Genomic DNA, 22,084 nt, shown 5'->3' with positions numbered 1-22,084 from the left:
GGCATTTATATAGGATTTACTATGTGCCATGTACTGTTATAAGCACCTTACTTGCATTAAATCGTTTAAGACTCACCACAAAATGTGTGATACAGGTATTATCACTACCCCTCATTTTCCATATGAGGAAACGGAGGCACAGAGAGGTTAACTTGCCTAAGTTTACCTATCTAGTAGGGAGAAAAGCAAGGATTTAAACCCAGGCAGTCTGGTTCCAAGTTCTGTTGTCTTAGCCATTATGCTCCACAAGCTAAATATAAGAAAAATATTCTGGAAAAGGTTTAGTTTGAAATGCAACTATGCTATTTTGCAATATGTTAAAGATGGAGGATTTTGGTCTCAAATATATTTAGGTTTGTATCTTGGCTCAACCATGTTCTAGCAGTGCAAACTTATGCTGATTCTGTTTTTATTTTAGCCATTAAAAAAAAGGACATTAATATATATCCTGAGAGGTGGTTGTGAGGATGAAATGACATAATGAATCTATGTAAGGTACCCAGCCCATGTGGTAGCTATTGTTACTACCATCAAGAAGGAATGTATTCTATAAATGTATTGCTAAGTAGCTACCAAACTTACTTTTACTTAACAGAGTTTTTCAATTCCACTTGGAATTTAAGTTGATTTACAGGGAATTAATATGTAACATTATAAAACACTGGTTCTAAATTCTTCCTCATCTGACCCTTAAAGCTCTCTATAGTCAATCAACCAACCAATCTTTCTCTCACAACAACCATTATTGTATACAATGTGTCCAGCCCTAGAAGCAAATCCCTGCCCTCTTGGAATTCAATTAAAAGAGAATTATATACAAACTTCTAGTTATAAAATAAATACGTTCTGGGGATATAATGTACAGCATGGGAAAAAAGAGAATTAAATGTGATATGAAAATACTATGAAGGAGAAAAAATGAGAGGTAATTCAAGAGCATTTGGGTAGCACATCATCAACCTTGGCTGGGAAAGAGTCATATTGATTATTTTTGATCAATATGTAGGAATATGCTATGCAAGGGTGAGAGCGACATAAGAAAAGCACTATGTAAGAACACACTGTATACCCAGGAAACTAAAAAGTTCAGAATGGTTGGGACATTCCGAATGGTTGGAACAGGTGTGAGTAAACACCAAGTAAGGCTGGAGAGAGTTTGGGATCAGACTGTGAAAGGCATTGTCTGCCAGGCTGAGAAGTCTGGACTTGGAAGGGTAGGTAAAAAGTAGCCAGTGTTTATCTTTGGGCACACAATGAAGTTGGCTTTGGTTTTCAGGATGATATCCCTGACAGCAAAGTAGAAGATGGGCTATTGTCCAGAAAGTGGTAAAGGAAAAAGTTAAGGCTATTTTCATGGTTCAGATAAGAAATGATGGCAGCCTAAACTAAGGCAATGGGGGTGGAAGTGGCTGCACTCAGGAGACATTTTTGAGGTACAGAGGTGACAGGACTGGGTAACCAAGTAGATATGGGAGGTGACAGGAGAGTGAAGAATTAAGGACTCCATCTTTTCTGGCTTGAAATAGATAAAAGACAAGGTTCAAAGGAAAAGAGAACACTGAAAATAGAACAAGTTTTGGGGGAAAATAATGAGCTCCATCTTGAATATTTTTTTAATTTAAGTGACCTATAAGACATTGAGTAGCAGAGCTGAAAAGATACTTTGAAAGCTCACGAGAGAGGTTGGGGGGTAGAGAAAGAGCTATAAGAATCATCAGAATATAGTTAATATTTAAAGCCATGATAATGGAGAAGATTGCTCAGGAAGTGAATATAGGAGAATATGACTAGGACAGAAGTCTTGAGAACACTGAAGCTTAAGGAAGCAGGCAGAGGAGGAGGAATAACTTAGGAAAGGAGAAAGAACTAGAGACATATAAAGAGAATCAGAAGTGAGCAGCATTATGAAATTCAAGGAAGGAAATTTAAAGAAAGGATGGCTCAATAGTGAAAATTACCTCAAAAAGGACCAAGAAAGGGTAACAGTGGAAATGGATGTGGCAGCTTCAGAATGGTGACATTAGATATCAAGTGGCAATAGGCTAGGGAATGGGAATTAATACAGTCTTCTTTGTTCATGAATAATGGTTAAAAGGGAAGAACAGGGATAAAGATAATGGCTTAAGGGAATTACAAAGTAAAGGCAAGGTTTTTGTTGTTTGAAGATTATTTGTTTATGCTGTAAGTGAAAGAAACCAGAGAGAGAGAGAGAGACACACACACACACACACACACAGAGAGAGAGAGAGAGAGAGAGAGAGGAGAGAGAGACTGAAAAGGCAAAGAAAGATTGCTAGGACTCACTTCACACTTAGCTTACACATGTGCTTTATATTGGTAGTATTTGTGCATTTAGCAATGCTGGCATAGAGTGCTCAACAAATTGATTTATTATTATTTTTCTTCATGTATTTATTCATGTTATCTGGCCAATAAAAGTACACAATCTTACACAAGAAGATACAAAAAGAAGCAAATAGGGGCGGCTGGGTGGCTCAGTTGGTTAAGCGTCTGACTTCAGCTCAGGTCATGATCTCATAGTTGGGGAGTTCGAGCCCCATGTCGGTCTCTGTGCTGTCAGTTCAGAGCTGGAGCCTGCTTCAGATTCTGTGTCTCCCTCTCTCTCTGCCCCTCCCTTGCTCACTCTCGCTTGCTCTCTCTCTCAAAAATACACATTAAAAAAATTTTTTTTTAAAAAGAAGGAAATAGTGTAGTGGAACTGCGGAAAGGGACTTTGAGCAATACAGACCCAGAACGGGGATTTTTATTCAGCACTTAATAGTGTACAGACCAAAGAAATGGGAGGAATACTGGGCATTCTTGCAAGCTTGTGAGGAATAAATGAGGTATTTAAAAAGCACTTTATGTACAACTTGGTGCTCAAGAAGTAATAATAATTATTATAATAATTTTTCCTACCACTACAGCACCTAGAAGTGGCACTGAGGGTGTAAGTAAATAACCCGGAAGCATAGCAGTCATTGCTATACTGCATTTTAGAGAATGAAAGCATAAAATGGTATCAGCTCTTGGTCAGACTTTTCAAAACTTTGATCGCTCATGTACTACCAACATGATTTCTGCCGCATCCAAGTATTGTAACTTAATACTTTTCTTTAAATCAACTCATTTTTCTTTAATTGGTCCCATTCTAAAGAATTATAGCTGTGAAGTGGTGGGTTTTAAGTGTTATCTTTTTTTAACCGTTAAAGTATTCATCCCCATAGCCACCCCACATCATTTCCCAAACCACATTCTAAAACTGCTTTTGGCTGCTCTACTTTTGAGACCCAGGCTAGCAATTGGTCAGTTTACTTCATTTTAATGCTATTGACGATTACACTTACAAAGGTTTGCAGGACATAGCAATGAAACCAACCAAATGACAAAATTCATGCCAATAATCTTTTCATGGGCAGTCTTAAGTTGTCTAATGTTAACCAGACAACCCAGCAATTTATCTTTTATTTAATACCTGCACAAATGGAAATAAGATTAGGAATAAAGACCCATTTTGTAGCTTAGTCTGAAGAACAAAACCAAGAAGAGAAATACAGTAGTGGGTTTTGTTCTGAAGCACTAGCATTTCAGTCAAAAGAAGTGGTAAGCATGCAGATCATCTGAGTGAAAATCTGCTATCTTCAAAATAGTGGAACACTCCTCTATAAAAGCAAATCACAGCTGTTTACCTCAGCTATTAACCAGTATCTTTTAAGTGTGTACCATAAACCAGGAAGCTCGCCATCATTCCAACAACAAAGATCACCAACCAAAATCAGGAAAGAGAACTTCGCTCACTGGTAACGAAAATAAATAATTTCTTTACGTATGTGATTTTGCAGTCAGTCTTAAATTCACTATATTAAGAGCCACACTACACACTTTTTAGGTTACTCATACAATCCACTCTCTTAGAATTACTGACCTATTCATTCAGGAAAAAAATGTGTCCAAAACCCAAAACATACAAGATATTATGGAGAATATGAAAAGATCAAAGAGTGTTTACAATGTAGCATCGGGAATAAGATTTATATATTCCCCAAATGGTAGTTCTCAGGACTGAAGAGGACTGCTGGGAATTTTTTCCCAAATATTTTATTATGAAAAACTTCAAACATTTGGCAAAGTTGAAATTTTACAGTGAGTAAATACCCACAGCTGAGATTCTACCATTTTCTCCACACTTGCTTTATCACATATCAATCCATCTTACTGTGATAAACTGCTGGGATTTTAAAAATGAGACTATGTGTGATGGAGAATTTTGGTAAGCCATATTAAGTTTGCTTCTCAAAAACTTTTGACTGCTGGGGGTGCATGAACAAAAAAAGTTTGGAAACCACAAATCCATACTCCGTGTTTAATTCTCCTGCCAACCTCTAATCCAAATCCATTCAGATCTCATGGCTAGCCATTTTAGGTTTCCACACCCTTGTCCACCACCTGACTTATCCTTTCCAGCCCTCTCCAAGGCTCAGCACCAATCTGTGAAGCCTCCCCCAACTTTCAAACCCTGACCCAGAATTAAGCATGCCCCCTGTAGGGGCCAAATTTTTCATCATTTGCAATTAGCTAACAGTATGTGCAACTCGGTTTTGTCTTTCACTAAACTGACCTCCTTAAGTACAGGGATTTTCTTTTTTTACCTCTGAATCCTCAGCAACAGGCATAGTACCTAGTCTACAGCAAGCACTCAATAAATGAATATAAACGAATGACCCAGACCTGTCTTTACCAAGGAGCCAGGGAACATTTTGAGTATGGGAATGATCTAATCACATTGGCACTCTAGAAAGATTCATCTTAGAGCACCGTTGTTAAGAGCATGGGCTCTGAAGCCAGACTGCCTGGGCATGGATCCCAGAACCTCAGCTCTGCCATTAATAACTGGGTGACTTTGGGCAAGTTTCTAAACCTCCTGTGCCTCAGTTTCCTCATTTGGAAAACAGGGATGATACTGCTTCACAGGTTATTGTGAGGATCAAATGAAATAATTTTGTTGTTAAAGCACATAGATTAGCACCTGACACCTACTAAGCATTCCATTAGTTAGTCAGTTGCCAGCAACCAGGTTAATGACAATGAGGTAAAAAGTCCTTAAAGCTTGGGTGGCAGCAATGAAAACAAAGTGGAAAGAATCATCATGAATGAAGAATTTACTGAAATATGGTCAGGAAGGCAAGCAAATGAATGTCTATTATTTTTTTCTATATATGTTTAAGATAGCTCATGACTGGATTTTCTTATTATTAAAACCAGCTATAATCTATCCAGCCCAGGCACAGATTTGATGTGCACAAGGTGTTCTAGCATGACTGAACTATGGCCACAAACTCTATGACCACTGCAAGCTTTCAGTCTCTCAATGAGATTTTTTTTTCCTCCTCATTACTCCACCCAGGACCATTTCTTTATCATTCTCAAAATTCGCTGTCCTGTCTTTTAACTGTGAGCACATACCCAAGAGCCTCGGATGGGAATAGGGTTTGAGATTTTGTCCTACCCAACCCTGTACTTTTTCTTCTTCCTGCCCACCTCCTTTACTTCCCAAACCTTGCTATTCCCTACACGTAAGAACTTGAAACCTAAGAGTATGGGAAAGTATCAGAGCAGCAGGAGTGGTGCCAAGAACTGGGGAGGCTGCCAAGCTGTTCCCCAGGCCCCATAAACAGTAACCAACTACATGCAGAGATTGGACTTAACTGCCCATGGGGCCTAACATGCTTGATATTCCTTTTTGCTTCTTTCTTCTCATTCTTTCTCCTACTTAAAGCAGCCTCCTCCCAAACCCATAACCCATTCAAATCCAACCCATCCCTGAAGAACTAAATGAGATCCAACTTTTTTGAGGAAGCCTCCCCTTACAATTTTAGCCCACAGATATCCCCCAACACACACACAACAGATACTGTACTTATAATCTGTACCATGAAGCATAATCACATACACACTTATACCATTAAATAAATCTTCCATGCTTACATATTTGATTTTCCAAGGGTAGGACTCCCATGTCTCACATGTCCCTTAAACCCCTTACTCTCAATGGTCTAATAATTGTTGAACAGTGACTGAGTCAGTGGGTTTTTAAATTTTTGTTTAGGCTAAAGCAGGAGGAAACAGAAGCATATGCAAATTAAAAAGACTGAATAGACACATGGGTAAAAAAAAAATCTCAATGGGTCAAATGGGGGGAAAGTTGTAGACAAAAGGTATTCATGTAACATTTGTTTAAATGATTTGCTGCAAGGTTGGAAAAGAGACATACGGAAGAGAGATGCCAACTGGAAAGGGCATTTCAGCTTGAGGCAGAAGACAGTAGGAGAAAGATGGGGCTACAAAAAAAATTCTGCTAAAACCCAGAGACGGGTCACTGGATAAGTGAAAGTAAAGAGAGTTATTGGGGTGACACAGGTAGAGATGTACTTCTGTTGGTCAGAGAATCGGTAGGGGGTGGTATGAAGGGGAAGGTGGATGGATAAAATGACAGTGGATAATTAGGCAAGTGGATTAGCTGATTAGGCGGTGAGTGGGTAGATGGGTGGCAGGTTAGTGGGTGGTTAGGTGTTTAGCTGGGAGGGTATAGGTGTGGGGCATATTATTTAAGATCCGGCCCCTCCCTCACCTTGACCCGGAAGCGGATGAGTGCTAGCCTCACGCAGTGGCTCAGGCAGGCCGGTGGCAGGAACCAGGCCCGTGGAGGAGGGGTGCCCTTGTTGCCCACGTGTCCCACGATCAGTTGCGCTGTCTGCCGCTCGGCCTGGCACCGACGGCCCCACTCGGCCAGCCGGTCCTTTCCCAGGCCCCCGGGGAACATGACCACCAGCTCCAGGCCGTCGCCGCCGGGATAGGCACAAGCCTGGCATAGCGCTGACAAGTAGCCCAGCATGGCGTTCCATTGGCCACCACACACCCAATCCGTCTGGTAGCCACCATAAAGCCGCGGAAGCGCCGAGCCCGCGTCCACAAGCACCCGGGCCCCGGGCAGCGGAGGGGGCGGCGGGTGCAGCCCAGGATGCGCCTGGCCGTGGTGGTGGAAGTGGTGAGCGGGGTGATGGTGCCGAGTCGGCCCCGCGCCCCCGGAGTAGGCACCCAAGGCAGCGGGCGGGAGTGGCGGTTGCAGAGGCGCAGAGCCCCTGGCGGTGCGTGGAGCCCCGGGAGCTAGCGCTGCCGGAGGCGGCAGCTGGCGATGCTGGTGCTGTTGCTGCTGGCGCGACACGGTGCGCGCGAGTTTGAGGAGGTCCACGGGCACCACGGCCCCGGGACAGCGCTTCTCCAGGAACTCTTGGAAGCCCTGGACGCCCATGCTTCGTCGGTGGGCAGACGAGACAGCGGCTGCGCGAGCAGGTTAGGTGGCGATCTGGGCGCGAAGCAGGGGACGGACGCGTGCGCACTCCGCGGGGGGCGAGGGGGCGGGAAAAGGATTCCCGAGGGGAGGGGTGAGCGGGCGAGGGGATGAGGGCGGGGTGGGGAGGAGACCAATAGATTGGATTTGGGTGAGGAGGAGGAGTGAGGCCGGCCGGATTTAGGGAAGGCTGAGAGGATAAAAGCGATGATGGACTCTAGTCACTTTTTTTTTTTCCCCCCTCTCCGGCCGCGCTTCACCGCTTCAAAAGGGGTGAAGTCTCTCCCTTCCACCGCCGGGAGCCATGTTGCCTCGTCTTCTCTATGGTACTCGCTTTCTAGATGGGGGAGGGGGGGCGGGGCGGAGGGGCATCCTGGGAGTTGTAGTCTTCTCTACGGCCTCAGGATGCAGTCTGGGAACAAGATTTACCACCCCTTTCTGCCCTTGAGCTCACAGGATCCGAAGTGGTGGGGTGTGATTTGTGTTTAGGATTTGCACTACAACTCCTGGCGTCCGCCTAGTTGCTTCAGGCTATTTACCGCCTTTTCCAGGAAAAGGAGTTTGGGGAGAAGTGATGCATCATGGGAAAGGAAGTTGAATGGATTAATTGAATTCGGCTAATGTATGTTTATGTTAAAATTCTCCAGGAGGGAGAATTTTTTTTTTTTTTTTTTGCTGGGGCGTGGTGGGGGAATAATATGCGTAGCTTTTAATGAATGAGATGGGACACATGAAATTTTTTTTAATTTTTTTTAACGTTTATTTATTTTTGAGACAGAGAGAGAGACAGAGCATGAACCGGGGAGGAGCAGAGAGAGAGGGAGACACAGAATCGGAAGCAGGCTCCAGGCTCTGAGCCATCAGCCCAGAGCCCGAGGCGGGGCTCGAACTCACGGACCGTGAGATTGCGAGATCGTGACCTGAGCTGAAGTCGGACGCTTAACCGACTGAGCCACCCAGGCGCCCCTAGATGGCACACATGAAATTTAAAAGCCATAACCGACATTTCTGTAGTAATCCACTTAACTTTTAACTACCATAATTCTTCAAAGCATTGTTGGCCCCAATTTATGAGTGGTGAAATTGACATTATTTGCCGGACGCAGTGCAGAAACAAAATGAAATTGAGTATCCCTTTTCTTCAAAATCTCTTTGGTGTGGGAAATAAGTACCAATACAAATTAAACTTCAAGTTGTATCTTTCCAGTACTCACTGAGCTACAGTGTTGTATAGTTAGGACCTTTGTTTCTAAACCTCATTGTGAATCAATCTGTCAGGAAGCTTTTGCAAAATAACTGCAAGGGCTACAATTCCGGACGGACAGAATCATAATCTTTTGAAAAAAATAGATTTTCAGTTGATTTTTGATGTAGCACCAGTCTTCTGGCTGGCCTTTAGGGCCCATTCTTTTAGCAGGAGGAGGGCAGAAAACATGTTTTGTAATTAGTAACCAGATCTGGCTTGGAACATGAGAGATGGGAGATCATGGAGGGCAGGCAGAGTTAGAATGCAAAAGTGCAGAACCCTAGAGTAGTCAAGATGAATGAAGTTGGAGAACAGTCTGTTAGGATGCAAAAGCTGTAAAAGCTTCACGCTCCATAAAGGAATTTATCATAAAAGAATAGTGGAGATAGAACAAGACAGATTTGCAAAGAATAAATAAATGGTGAAGCAGTGCATATAGGGAACTCTTGAAAATGACCAGTGAAAGTAGAGAACAGTAGCTTGAATGGATGAAAGATGGAAAGAATAGAGGTTTTCTAGTACAGTGAACACCTGTTGGATTGTCTGCTTAGCCTTCTGTTTCTGGGAAATGACTCTCCTCCCATTGACAGAGTTACAGCAAAAACTGTCATGTTCTTATTACCGTAGCTCAGTGGGTCACAGGTGGACAAATAATCCAACCTGGGTCCATCAGACTCTCATTCCCTAGAAAGCTGGAATTGAACCACAGAGATCAGTTTTTCTCTAAGCATAAAACTTGGAAGCTGTCAGCAATTTTCCCACCACAGGGACAGAGGTATAAGATACTGATCTACAGAAAGAGAAGAAAAATGCAGATTCTCAGCACAGAGATGAGACATAGCCTTCATTGTGTTTAAGTTCCAGGTTATCATTCCTGAAACATTTCTAGTCCTTGGTTTCTGTGAGGCAACCTCATATACTTATTATTACTACTTTTACAAAGTAGTTAGAAACTACTTATGACCAGAAACAAAGTTCAAGACCTGATATGAGAAATAGAGTATGGCAATTTACAGACCCTAAAATACGAAATTGGCAGAGATTGGAGATATCCCACATCAGTTAATGGAAGTTGGCATTCTGTGTTATCTGGCAGCAAAGCAGTTGCTTACTGCTCTCGGGGCTCAAAACAGAGCAGCCCTTCTGTCTGTATCAAGAGATCTGCAATTGCTGAGTGTCAGGTATTCATGGGCTTTGCTGAATTAACAGTGGTAGAACTCTGTCTCATGTCAAATATTTCAGTGGTTCAAGTGGTTAGGAAATTGGCACTTAGGTAATTGGAATGAGGTTATCTGTGTAAGCCTCCATAGATTCCTTGTTCTCCAAATCCCCCAAATGTGATGAGGTCTCCTTCTGTAAATGGATTTAGCTGGAATCAAAGAGAGGGTAGGCATAACATTCCCAGAGCAGATCAGAAAAGAGAGGCTTTACAGCCTTGAACACAGCCTATTATTTCCTACCTAAGCTCTGAACTGAAGATCTTGAGTGGAATGCTAGGGAGAATGAGCCAAGTCGTTAGGTAGAGTGCTAAGAAATAGAAACTGCAACAGGATGAGCCAGATTATTCCCTTTAGTAGATCTGAAGATTCAAAGAGCATAATTTGACAAGATTCTTGGACTGATTAGCATTCAGAGTCCCCTCAAATGAAATCCACAGGCAGTCAAATTAGGTTCTGAGGAAGTTTTATCACGAGAAAATCGTATCTAGTGAATAGGGACCAGAGTCAGAACAGCGATTTTCAAAGTTTGGTCCCTGGACTGGCGCATCAGCATCACCTACAAACTGTTAGAAATTCTCAGGCCTCACCTCAGACCTCCAGAATCAGAAACTGTGAGTGGGGCCAGCAATACTCATTTTAAGTAATGTCAAAAATAAACAAAACTTGACATTAGTTAAAGCAGTGAAAACATTTTATTCAGTAACTACTGCCAGTAGGGGAAAAAAACTGAGCTCTGTTCCCACTTGCACAGAGGTGACTAGGTGTTTTAAAGAGAGGATGAGGGAAGAAAGATAAGGAGGGCGCAAGGACTCAAGTAGAGTGAGGGAAGTGAAAAATTACAAAAAGTGGGTGATAGTGTAAAAGGGAGTAGGCCAGCTCGGTCTGCTAGCTGACAGTTGTTGAACTTAGGATGCTATCCTCCTACAGACTGGGGGGGAGGTAAAGGCCCTAGCCTTCCTGATGATTACATTTCAAAGGAGTGGCTCTCAGGTCCTTAAGAAATATCTGAGTTGTAGGAGATACATATACATCTCAAGGGGACAGGGGAAGAACTCACAAGGCTCTAAAAGGGAGGTCAGGGGCCTATCTTTAAGTGTTGGCTAGAACAAACTATAAATTCTTTTGATAGCCCTAAGCTTTCCAGATGGGAAATGGGTCATCTCAGAGACTAGCCTTAGGCTACTAGAAGCCATACTAAAGTTTGGTCAAGTCTCTTGGTGCAGGTGTTTGAAGGGAGTGTTCATGTCAGGAAAGTTTTTGCCGGTCTCACCTCCAGGTGACTCTAATGCACTCTCAAGTTTGAGAATCGCTGCTCTTCTAGAGTATGCCCTAGGCCCAAGTACAGACTGGTTAAGTGAGAAGGTAAATTGACTCCCATAAATTTTTCTATGCCTGTAATTTATTCCTTTATTCCTATCCAGGTGGAAGTGGTGCATACTTGGTCCTGGTGGCTGATAATGGTGTGCCCTTCTCCTTTCCTAAAGGGGAATTTTGATTGTGGTTAATCTGTTTCTCTATTTCTCATGTTCGGTCTGTTGTTAGTAGTTAAGTTTATTAAAGGTTGCAGGATCAAAAGGAGTTACATTTAGCTTGTCGCTGAAGTAGACAAGGAAGGGGCAGGTCTATGCCATGCTATTGCTTCCGGATGCAGAAGTTGCATGTGACTTGCAGTTGTCCGTGGATTATGTTAGGTATGGGCATTTGGGAATTGTAGATATGGGGAAAATGTCATATGTGTTGATGGACCATGAAGAAGAGAAGTATAAGTAAACATCTGTTGTTTTGTCTTCCCAGCACCCCTTTTCTACCACCTTCTCTGCCTTATCCTCAGGGCTGCAGCAGGAGTCATCCTTCATGTACCTTCATAGAGAATTTGGGATTGAGCTGGAGGAGAGATGAAAAATCCTGGCTGCATTCAAGCATCTGATGTATTTGTTCCTAAGGCCCATCTGCATTATCCCTGGGTTTTGTGAGACACCACCATCTTTATAATAAATTCCTCTTTTTGCTTAAGCTTGTTCACATCAGATTTCTATTACTTGTACACAAGAGTCTTATAATACAGTTGAAACTTTATGCTGGATTGGTCAAAGAGGGTAGAGATAACATAGGCCAAAGCCCTGAAAGTTGAAGCCCTGAGAGGGCACAATAGATGTCACAGATTAGTAGTTGAAGTGCGTGCTTTGGAACCAAGATCTGGGTTCCAATACCAGTTCAACTCCTTATTAGCTATCTGACTTTAACAAGTTACTTAGCCTCTTGATCCCTTACTGTATCTGTGAAATAGGGACTCATTAATTTATTCAACAGATTTGGCACCTACTACATGCCTGGAATAAAGCTGGGCACTGGGGAAAAAGCAGTTTTTGACAGGGAGCTTAGAAGTGAGATGGTAACGATACTTACCTCAGAAGCTTGTGAGGATTGTGAAGATTAAATGTGAAGATTAAATGATGTAAAGTGCTTAGCACAATAACTGGCACAGTAAGTTCCTAATAAATGTTCACTCGTGTCATGAAGGGTAGAGAGAAACATAAAGAGGTTGCACGGAGAGTTCACAGTGGACTCAATCTTCTGACATGTTCCACTTAAGTAGCAAGGGGCCCACTTAGCTTTCTCTATTGCCCAAATCCTTGGGGCCTGTTTGAGAGGCTATAGGTTCATATGGTTATAGAAAGTAGTTCATTAGAAGGTCTAATGAGGCTGCCATATTTCTTGTTTTTCTTGAACCAATAACTGGCTAATAGCAAGTAGGGAAGTCATTTGATTAATAAAGGAAACGATGACAGTGGTCCTCAACCTTAATTACATTACTGTGTGTATGTAATGATACTGGTTATAGGGATGGGACACAGACACATTTTTTATTTTCACTTGTGGTAAAATATATACAACAGAATTTACCATCTTAACCATTTTCAAGTGTGCAGTTCAGTAGTGTTAAGTATATTCACATTGTTGTGCTTTACATAGCTCTAAATAGCTTCCCAGGTGATTTTAATATGCAGTCAGGGTTGAGAACCTCTGAGCTGGAATGTAGAACCCTTACAAATACTGCTTAAATTCTTGAGGCTGTTTCCTTATTTGTAACGTGCATGTGAGCTAGTCCTTTCCATTTCTTTATCACAAGGTCCTGCTCCTATTTGGACCATTACTTATGCTGTACATCTTCATTTCTGTCTTGAACTTCCTTTGTAAGACCCCACCTTCTTTTCCCCAACTACTACTAGTTGAGCTCTTTCTAAACTCTTTAGTCACAGAAAATTCTACCCTCTCATTCTTTTTTTAAAACTTTTTTTAGGTTTATTTATCTATTTTGAGAGAGACAGAGACAGTACTCTGGGGCAAGGGCAGCTAGGGAGGGAGAGAAAGAATCCCAAGCAGGCTCTGTGCTAATAGCACAGAGCCTGATGGGCCCAAACCCACAAAGATCATGACCTGAGCTGAAATCAAGAATCGGACACTTAACCAGCTGAACCACCCAGGTGGCTCTCTACCATTTCATGTATCTAGTGGTGTACATTTTAAATGGGTTTTATATTGTCTTATGCCCCAACTGAAACACTTTCACCTCTAAACCTCACTCTGTCACATCATCCAACACCTTTTGGGCCAATACCTAATCTCCTCCACCAACAGACCTCACATTGACTCACAAGTTGGGTCCAATTTTGTCACCTGTTTCCTCTTCTCTTAAAATAGCGATATGTAACGTCCCTTGAGTAGTTGTTACTATCATTTGAAGAAGCCTACTGTGTACCGGATATAATGCTAAGCTCTTTATATGCTGTTTCATTTAGTCTGGAAACAACCCCAACTGAGACAGCTATCCTTTTTACAGATAAGAAAATTGAAGCAGAAAAGTTAAGCAGTTTTCCCAAGTTCACAAAGCTAGAATAAAAACCCAGGTCTGCTGGGCTCTAAAAAGTATCTGTATTAACTGTAATAAGAATCAGGGCCCATTTCCAAACCAGCCTGGTTTCCCCAGTACAATTTTACTGTGGAAGTCACCAGAGGTATGTCAACAGTGAATACAATTAAAAAATTTAGGGACAGGGGTGGCTGCTTTTATATATCCTATTTAATATTCACAACCACCTCATTTTATAAATGAGAAAGTCGAAGTTTGAGAGGTCTGCAAATCAAAACCCATGCTTGTTCCACTATGTACTTTAGGTCCTTCCTTTAGCAATCACCTAACATAGAATGCCTCAGAGTTACCGGGTCAGTAAGTAAAGGTAAGAGATTTTTTTAAAACACTTTAAAAATCCTCATCGAATTTTGTATAATTTTGATAAGCCTCTAACTCTTCCTCCAGGGCTGTTTGCATAAACATATGCATGTTTCTTCTAAGTTATCAAGTGAACAAGTGATCTGATCTCATTGGGCAGTTTCCCAAGTCACTGTAGTGTGATAAATGAGAGATGTGGGAGGGAAATTTCAAAACGTACTTTTTGCTAAAGGTGTATTGTTGAAACGTTTTCAATATGAAAGGAAAACTCAAGTTTGTGCAAAGGGCACATTTTGAATCCTTTATGAAACAAGCACTGAAGGGGCGCCTGGGTGGCTTGGTTGGTTGCGCTACTGACTTCGGCTCAGGTCATGATCTCAGTTCGTGGTTTGAGCCCCGTATCGGGCTTGTGCTGACGGCTCAGAGCCTGGAGCCTGCTTCAGATTCTGTGTCTCCCCCTCTGTCTCTGCCCCTCCCCTGCTCACACTCTGTGTCTGTCTCTCAATAATAAATAAATGTTAAAAAAATTAAAAAGAAACAAGCACTGGATATAACCTCATGAAAGATATATAAGAAAAGAGTACATACTAATCCTGATAATAGATGAAAACTTACTGCAAATGTATTTGCATTATTTATCATACAGTATATCTGAGAGTTGTATGGCTTGGAGTTTTTCCCATGAGCTTGGGAGTCAGACAGACCTGGGTTTGGGTACAGGTTTCACCATTTCCTAGCTATGTTACCATGGAAAATTCTTTAATCTCTCTAATCCATAAATTTTCTCTGTAAAGTGGAGATAGTAATAGACTTAGTTTATAGGATTTTTTTGTGAACTAAAAATACCACAGGTAAAGGCCTAGATAACACAACAAGTACTAAGAAAGTCATAGTGACTGTTACAATTATGGCTCATTGAGAAGGGTGGAGAAGAGGTACAGCTCAAAATTTCCTGGGGCTATAAATCAAGAGGTAATACATGGCTTGGTTAATTTGTTCAGTCAGCATAATCTATAGGACTAAATTTTTTAAATCTGCTAAATTACACTGGATAAATGAAGAACCAGTTTAAGCCAGGTGATTGCAATGACTATGAAAGCATTTTAATAAGATAACATATTCATTTTATAACACAGCCTTTATTTTCTGTTTCAAAACAAAATTTCCAAGAAACAAAACAAAATACTTACAATGGCTGGGTACAAATGAAATAAAAATCACAGTTTCAACGAACCAAAATCAGACAACTGCTTAAAGGCAGATCACTTGGTTTACCAAAAACAACCCCCCCAAAAAGCAAAACAAAACAAAAAGTTAATGTCAAGAAGGATTAAAATTAAAATTAAGTTTAACAACATACTATATAATGCTACATTCCCCAGTTAAGAAAGGAGAGTTCACATATACAACTAAATGTTAAGTGTAGAGAAGTGGCTGAAATCCTGCATACTTCATAGTAAATTATGCATGAAAGTTTATTAATTGCATAAACTTCCTGAGTGGCTCCCATGCTGCACTAGGTCTACATGCTTAATATTCATATCAAACAAATTACAGCTTTAAGTGATTGAGCATGACAGACCTTGAACAACTGCACTTTCTGATCAGTCACTATTTTCTGCTGAGGGTACGTTCTGGACCACAAACCTCAATCTGAAATCTTAATTTATAGTGAAAAGAAATGTAACTTAAAAAAAAACCTGGAAGGATGACAAGCACGCATTTAGGGGTTTATTTTACACTGGCACATTTTTTTCTCAAAAGCCCAGTTTCTCTCTTCCCTTCTTGCTTGACTTTTAGCCTTTTTGAGGTGGTTTTTAACTAAAAGAAAACCTTTCATAATGGAAGCTGTTAGTTTGTACACTCCTCCAACTATCTCAGTTGAAAATAACTTGAGTGTAACCTAGCCACTACCCCAGGCCCCTGCCTATCTTGGCTATCAGGGACCCTGACCAATGTTTGTGTTCATCCTTCACATACAAAGACTATTTCCATGGTGATCTGAAAGCATTTGGCTCCATAAAAATGTCATAGTAATTTCAAAGGATTTTACCAAGTTTGAGTGTTACAATTTTGCCAATTGGATTGGATTAAAAAAAAATCTGAATCCCAGAAATTACATTTATCAAATCAATGGCCTTTTCTACAACCCACCCCCTTTTCTGGTTCATCTTCAAAGTGTGGAGGGGGGGGGGGATAAAAAAAAGTCTACAATAAACAACAGAATGAAAAAATGAACAACCTATTCTTTAAAAAAATGGCCTGCACACCACCTCAAATCTCAAGTTTTTCTGAACCAAACAGAAGATTAAATAACTGAATCCCAAACTGATGCCAAATATACTTCAGGAATGTATACAGCCTGAAATACAGCATTTGCTAAGATTAAATATGCTGTAGTGTTACACACCGTAAACATGTGAAACAAGGAACATGTGGCTTACAAACATTAGCTGAGTTTCTGGAAAAACAAAAAATGCATCATTCAGAAAAGACCACAAAGAAAGTCAATGCCTCCAATAAACTTTAGAGATCAGATAAACAGTTACCACCAACTACAATTCAACTAAAAGCATACAGCCATTTTAACAAAATGCCACTGCAAATACCTAGCAATATGCTAATATGCTGAATGACAGGCCACTGCTGTAGGATTTATCAACTATTTCACTGCGGTAGTTAAAGCAATTTCAACCCATAGCCCTTTAGGCACACAAGACAAGAAATGCATCTTTAATAAAAGATGCTAAGTTACAGGCACTGGACTGTCTAATTTAGTACTTTCTTACTATTTATTTTACAATGGACTCCTACAACTAAGTCCTACATTGCCACCAGCTGGGTGTACTTCTCTGCTCTCCATCCCCAAATCCCCAAAGCTTATTCTGCAGAGGCACATGGCTCTTGTCACTTAAACACAGATTGGTGGCAGAGTGATGGTCCCACTCATCTCAAACTCATGGTTAGCACTGGGACAAGGAGGCAGGCCAGATTTGGAACCTGAAAGAATACTGAGAATCAAGGCAAAAAAGCAAGTTTCACAGGCAGTGTTTACTTGTACACCCCCAAACAGCACTGAAAACGAGGTAGATAAACAAAAGTAATTGGACTGTAATTAAATCTGGAGTTCTAAAATGATACATCCCATCATACTGCACATAACACACCACACTCAATCCAAAAATCACAGCAGAAAAGTGCCTTTTAAGCTTTCACAGATAATTTTGCTGTCAAACCATTAGAATTCATGCTTGATATAAAATTGGCAAGAAAAGGATGAAAAACAAAATGGATATTTGTTACATTACAGCAAATTACCTTAAATAGAGATTCAAGACTGCTACAAATATACATAGGGTTATTTTCATTAGATTTACACCAATACTGGTTTCATACTCTTATGATGTTAACACCCAACTTCACAAACATAGCAGCATGTATTTCATGATGAAATGCTCACATTGCCACATATGGAGATACAGTACTATTCATCAGACTTGTACTTGGAGAAGTAAACATGGTGGTTGGACATACAGACTATCCCCCAAATAAACTTTACAAGCAGGATTGTTCAGTACGACCTTTTTCTCTTCTACAAAAAGGAAAATGAAAAGGATAGGTTTGTGTGGTTTTTTGGAAATGGGTAGAAGGCCCTTGTTATATAGCAGGCATTTTGTTAAGTAAGAAGGGAATTTCTGAGCTTTACCTCAAGAGTTAATTATTTCTGGGGAGGAAAATTACCTCAGCAAGGATGAAAACAGCACTATTATATGAGTTAGCAAAATTATGAAATAATGCAAAAACCCCTAGGTAAAAAACTAGCCAATATTTACAGCCAAAGTGACTATCATCTGAATCAAACATTTAAGTAATGGGGAAAAAAACCCACAGTGGTGTGAATAACACTGTTTTCTTCATTTCCGCACAAACTCACTTTTTTCTGTATTTTTAAACTGATACATGTTACGTATACATAATGTATACATAACATATGTTAACCCAACTACTGCAGTCAGCATGGAGACAGCAGTACACTATTCACCATCTTCAAACTTTAGAAGACTACTTTTCTTTCCAGCAAAAAATCTGAAAAGATTCTAAATATTACAAGGCACTGCAAAAGTCTGCAGGCAAATGAATGATGAATTATACATAAAACAGAGGTGGTGGCAAAATGTGGGACATCTGATGCAGAGCAGCCATTAATAAATGTAATTGTGCATGTCATCCATGGAGGTTTTTTCATCCTGGGGTACACTGTTTAAAAGGATTACAACTGTTGAAGAAGAGATCTTAAGACCTGCAGGATTTTCACTTTATAGGTTGTAAGTCTCAATGTGATTACACAAGCCAACTCTTATAATGAAACACGAGCAGTTTTAAAGAATTATGGATTTTAGGTGCATTGTTTTTGTACACATGGAAAACACTGCAATGCAAGCATTTGCATTACACTAATGTCCTAAAATCACTGCAACTTGCAAACCAATACTGTAGAAGAAATCTGAAGAATCTGTACATAAGATTTAGAAAGACTCACCCAAACCAGAGTATGTTTTCATTTATGAAAAGAAACTGTGGCTCTTATCAACAGCAATTCTGAAAATGCTGCTTTAGACACCCCAAATGATAGTGACAGAACCTTCATGATGGTTAGTGTGATCCTCAGGTAAGCAATATCAGACACATTTTTTGAAAAGGGTACTGAATATCACAAAGTAGACTATGCAAAAAACAAACAAACAAGCAAACAAAACAGGAAACTACACCTATTAAGTTTTCCTTACCTGCCAAGCTCATGGGGTAAAAATTTTAGAGGAACTTGGAGGAAAATCTTTTAACAGAAATGTTGGGTGATAATTTGGAATGTTTACCAGTAGACAGAACTCATTATCAGGTAAATGTGTACTAGAAATGACCTTGAAATTTTCAGAGTGGAAAGTAAGTATTTTAAATGTGTATATGTAGTAGTTGATAAATACCATTTAAAAATTCTGTTTGGGTTTCACAGACTGAGCATTAGGTAACTCTGTGACCAGCCTTTTAAGATTATTATAGTTAACCTTCCTGAAATCCAAAAGTGTCTATTTTGACATTGCCTCACCTCCTCCTAAAACTGGATAAAACCCAGTAAAGTGCAACTTGACAGTGATCTCTCTCAGATTCTAAAGAGGCTGCCATATCATCTAAGATCTAAAATCATCTAGGATGCTATATATACTAATAAGAAATTATAACAACTAAAAAAAAATGGTAATCCAAAAAAAAATCTAAGGGCAACTTAAATAGTGTCCTTCGAGGGTCTACTATCTCACTGCAGTACAGTGTATACCCCACATCTTAGAACCCTGTAAAGCCAGTGTTTCATGTGTAAGTCTCAAAACGTACAACCTGCTGTGTCAAGTACATTTTACTTCAGAAGAATGGATTAATAGAGGTGTAACTTGAATTCTCTTTGTTAGGAATACAAAGATTCCCCCCAAATGAGATTCGTATCAGCTGCAATATATCCCTTGCAAAAGAATGCAAGCCAAATCAATGCCTCTCAGATGCTCAAAAACAATGTAGTGTGCACATGAGAAACAAGGAGATAGCTACTTTGAATTACTATTGAAATCCTAAAGTAGCTATAGTATCTGCAGAATCAAGGAACTGTTACAGTTCTGTTTTTTCCTTTCTCTCCGCCTCACTTAAAACAAGGCTTTACTCCTACTGCTGTGACGACGGGAAGAAAATCACATTAAAAAGGGCTCATGGTCTATACTGGTTGACAAAGTTATTCTAATTTTATATACCAAAACATTTCCTGCAGCAAGTTACCCTGCCTTCTGTGAAAGGTAAACCTAAGATAAACATGTGAAGAATCCCATAAGACTCCGGCTGTTGGAGGGTCTCACTTCGTCCACGTTTGGGGAGTTTCAATTTAAATAGTTTTTATACATTTTAAAGTATCATCCAGCTGCAGATAGCAGCAGTAAAAAATGGGGGCTTCTCAGCAATTCATGGAAAGTGTCCTGGAAATGTTAATGCTCAAGCTGAGCTTATTAAAGCATTCTGAACGGTATTTTTAAAAAATCAAGTATCAAAGAGGATAGGATTTGAAGTGAAAAAACATTTCTGTGTGCAGTGCTCTATGTACAAACTGCACAGTTCTATAGAATGATGAGCTATATAAAATACCACAATGAAACAAACAAACAAAAAATACAGTGGAAGGTAAACTCAAACGAGGGAAAATATGGCAGAACCCAAGAAGAAGAATGTTTAGTATCTTAGGTATCCTGAAAATAATTCTGAAAAAATTCTCCCTTTTCTTCATCATCTACTCTGATTCATTTGGGACCAGGCGGGATGGCAGATGGATTCTGCACTGATGAAGCTGGAAATGCCTGTAAATTCATTCCCGGCTGGAATGGTCCCCCAGATTGAGTCGGAATTACTACAGATTGTTGTGGTGTTCCTGAAATTCCTACCCATTGTACTGGGTATCCTGGCCCCCCCACAGCATTATACTGACAGACATGGGGCATTCCATATGATGATAATGTCCCAGGAAATGAAGGGAGTGAGAGTCCTTGTGGCAAGGAGGTTGGGACAGCTCCACGGATTTGGGACAGAGAAGAAATCCATGTTGATGTGTAGCCCATAGTAGATGGAGTATTCTAACGAAAACAAAAATAAAAACAAAAGATCAGTTTATTTGGTAGATGCTTTTACCCATCTGTATTCTTTCCTATTCTTTTTGGTTTACTACTCCCATTATTACTATGAGCGGCTACCATTTTTGGAGCACCTTTCTGTGTGCCAAGCATAGTTGCATACCTTATTTCATTTCCTCTTCATTACTGACCTGCAAGGTAGGCATTTTCAGATATGGAAACCGAAGCTAAAAATTGGTAACACCAAATATCACTAAGTAACTTAATAGTGAGGTGAGGATTAACTCCAGTGAATAGAGGTAGCACTCTGTTCACTATTTAGTGTCGTCTCCTTTCTTTATGCTAGCACTACTCTTTGTAATTTTACTTCTTTCTGCCAGCCCCATGAATTCTCTCATGTAGCACCACAGACCATAGCCCACCTTACTACAGAATTCTTTGGAGACAGAGGAGCATGATTATGTGTGGCCCAGGAGAAAGAACCTGGCACACAGAGTAGATGCTCAATAAATGTCACCTCCCTACCCACTCCTACTCATTGCGTTAAAGTCTAACATTTCTGTTGCATTTTGGGAAGTTTTTGGCAGTATTCTGAAAATATATTCCTGCATACCCTTATCATGTCCTACTACGATTATGTATGTGTATAGAGATTACTGAAGTCTTATACACATGGTAATAATAAGTCTAATGGAAGTAAATAATTCTCACTTAAAGGAGAGTTTGGTATCAGTCGCTAATGCTAAGTTCTTCTAAATCGAAAAGTCAAGCCTAAACCCTTTTAAATAAACTTTCAAACTAAAGTTGGAATAAAGGCTTTGCCTGACTCAAGAATGAATGACCATATCTCCTGAGGTAAAAAGACATTTATTTAAAGTTCAGTAATCCCTTCTTCATATCAGTGTTTTTGTTCTGTTAAAGTAAAATTAAATGTAATACTTCTGAGTCAAAAGAGCACATAAATTCTACTCCTGATATCATTATTATAATATATGTTAACTTGGATTTAAATTATATAAATATATATAAATATATATAAATATATATAAATATATAAATATTTAAAACACAAAAGAGCGCATATAGTATGACTTCATTTTTATAAAGTCATTTCCATGTATCCATATACAGACATAGAAAGAAATCTGAAATGGTGTTTATTTAAAGTTAGTGACAATTATTTCTAGGTATTGGGATTTGAAGGTGGTATTTTAGAATTCATACTTTTCTGCATTGATTAAATTCTATAATGAACATTATTTTACAAACAGTAGTGTGATTTTTATTTTTAAAAAGACCAGTGGAGAGGACCTAACCTTCTCTTGCATATTTCAAAGGCATCTGAGATTCAAATGACCTATGGTCTTTCCTTTACCAAAA

At 39.9% G+C, this 22,084-nt stretch overlaps 2 protein-coding genes and 1 long non-coding RNA gene across 6 annotated transcripts in view; 1 reads left to right on the top strand and 2 right to left on the bottom strand.

The window, feature by feature from the left end:
• FAM120C (family with sequence similarity 120C) overlaps window positions 1-7,387 on the bottom strand; it is a 123,612-nt gene extending 116,225 nt beyond the window's left edge. For 3 of the 4 annotated variants that reach the window (XM_019436638.2, XM_019436640.2, XM_019436639.2), the window contains exon 1: window positions 6,629-7,386. In XM_019436638.2, the coding sequence (XP_019292183.1) occupies window positions 6,629-7,309 (681 nt within the window). In that variant the 5' untranslated portion in view covers window positions 7,310-7,386. Of the gene's footprint in view, window positions 1-6,628 lie in introns of all 4 variants that reach the window. The other variant, XM_053891583.1, reaches the window with a different exon arrangement.
• Window positions 7,388-7,463: 76 nt separating this feature from the next.
• On the top strand, window positions 7,464-11,827 carry LOC109259212 (uncharacterized). The gene is made up of 2 exons (XR_002076601.2): window positions 7,464-7,674; window positions 11,609-11,827. It is a non-coding gene; the product is annotated as an uncharacterized LOC109259212 (long non-coding RNA).
• Window positions 11,828-15,126: 3,299 nt separating this feature from the next.
• The window catches only part of WNK3 (WNK lysine deficient protein kinase 3), a 185,158-nt gene continuing 178,200 nt past the window's right edge, over window positions 15,127-22,084 (bottom strand). The window contains 1 exon segment of the mRNA XM_019436661.2: window positions 15,127-20,707. Coding sequence (XP_019292206.2) covers window positions 20,378-20,707 — 330 coding nt within the window. The 3' untranslated portion in view covers window positions 15,127-20,377.

The sequence above is a fragment of the Panthera pardus genome, unplaced genomic scaffold (genome assembly GCF_024362965.1).
Source record: "Panthera pardus isolate Hobbes unplaced genomic scaffold, ASM2436296v1 HiC_scaffold_27, whole genome shotgun sequence".
Taxonomy (NCBI): domain Eukaryota; kingdom Metazoa; phylum Chordata; class Mammalia; order Carnivora; family Felidae; genus Panthera; species Panthera pardus.
The sequence above is the reverse complement of the archived record's forward strand: the minus strand, read 5'-3'. Positions and strand labels throughout refer to the sequence as shown.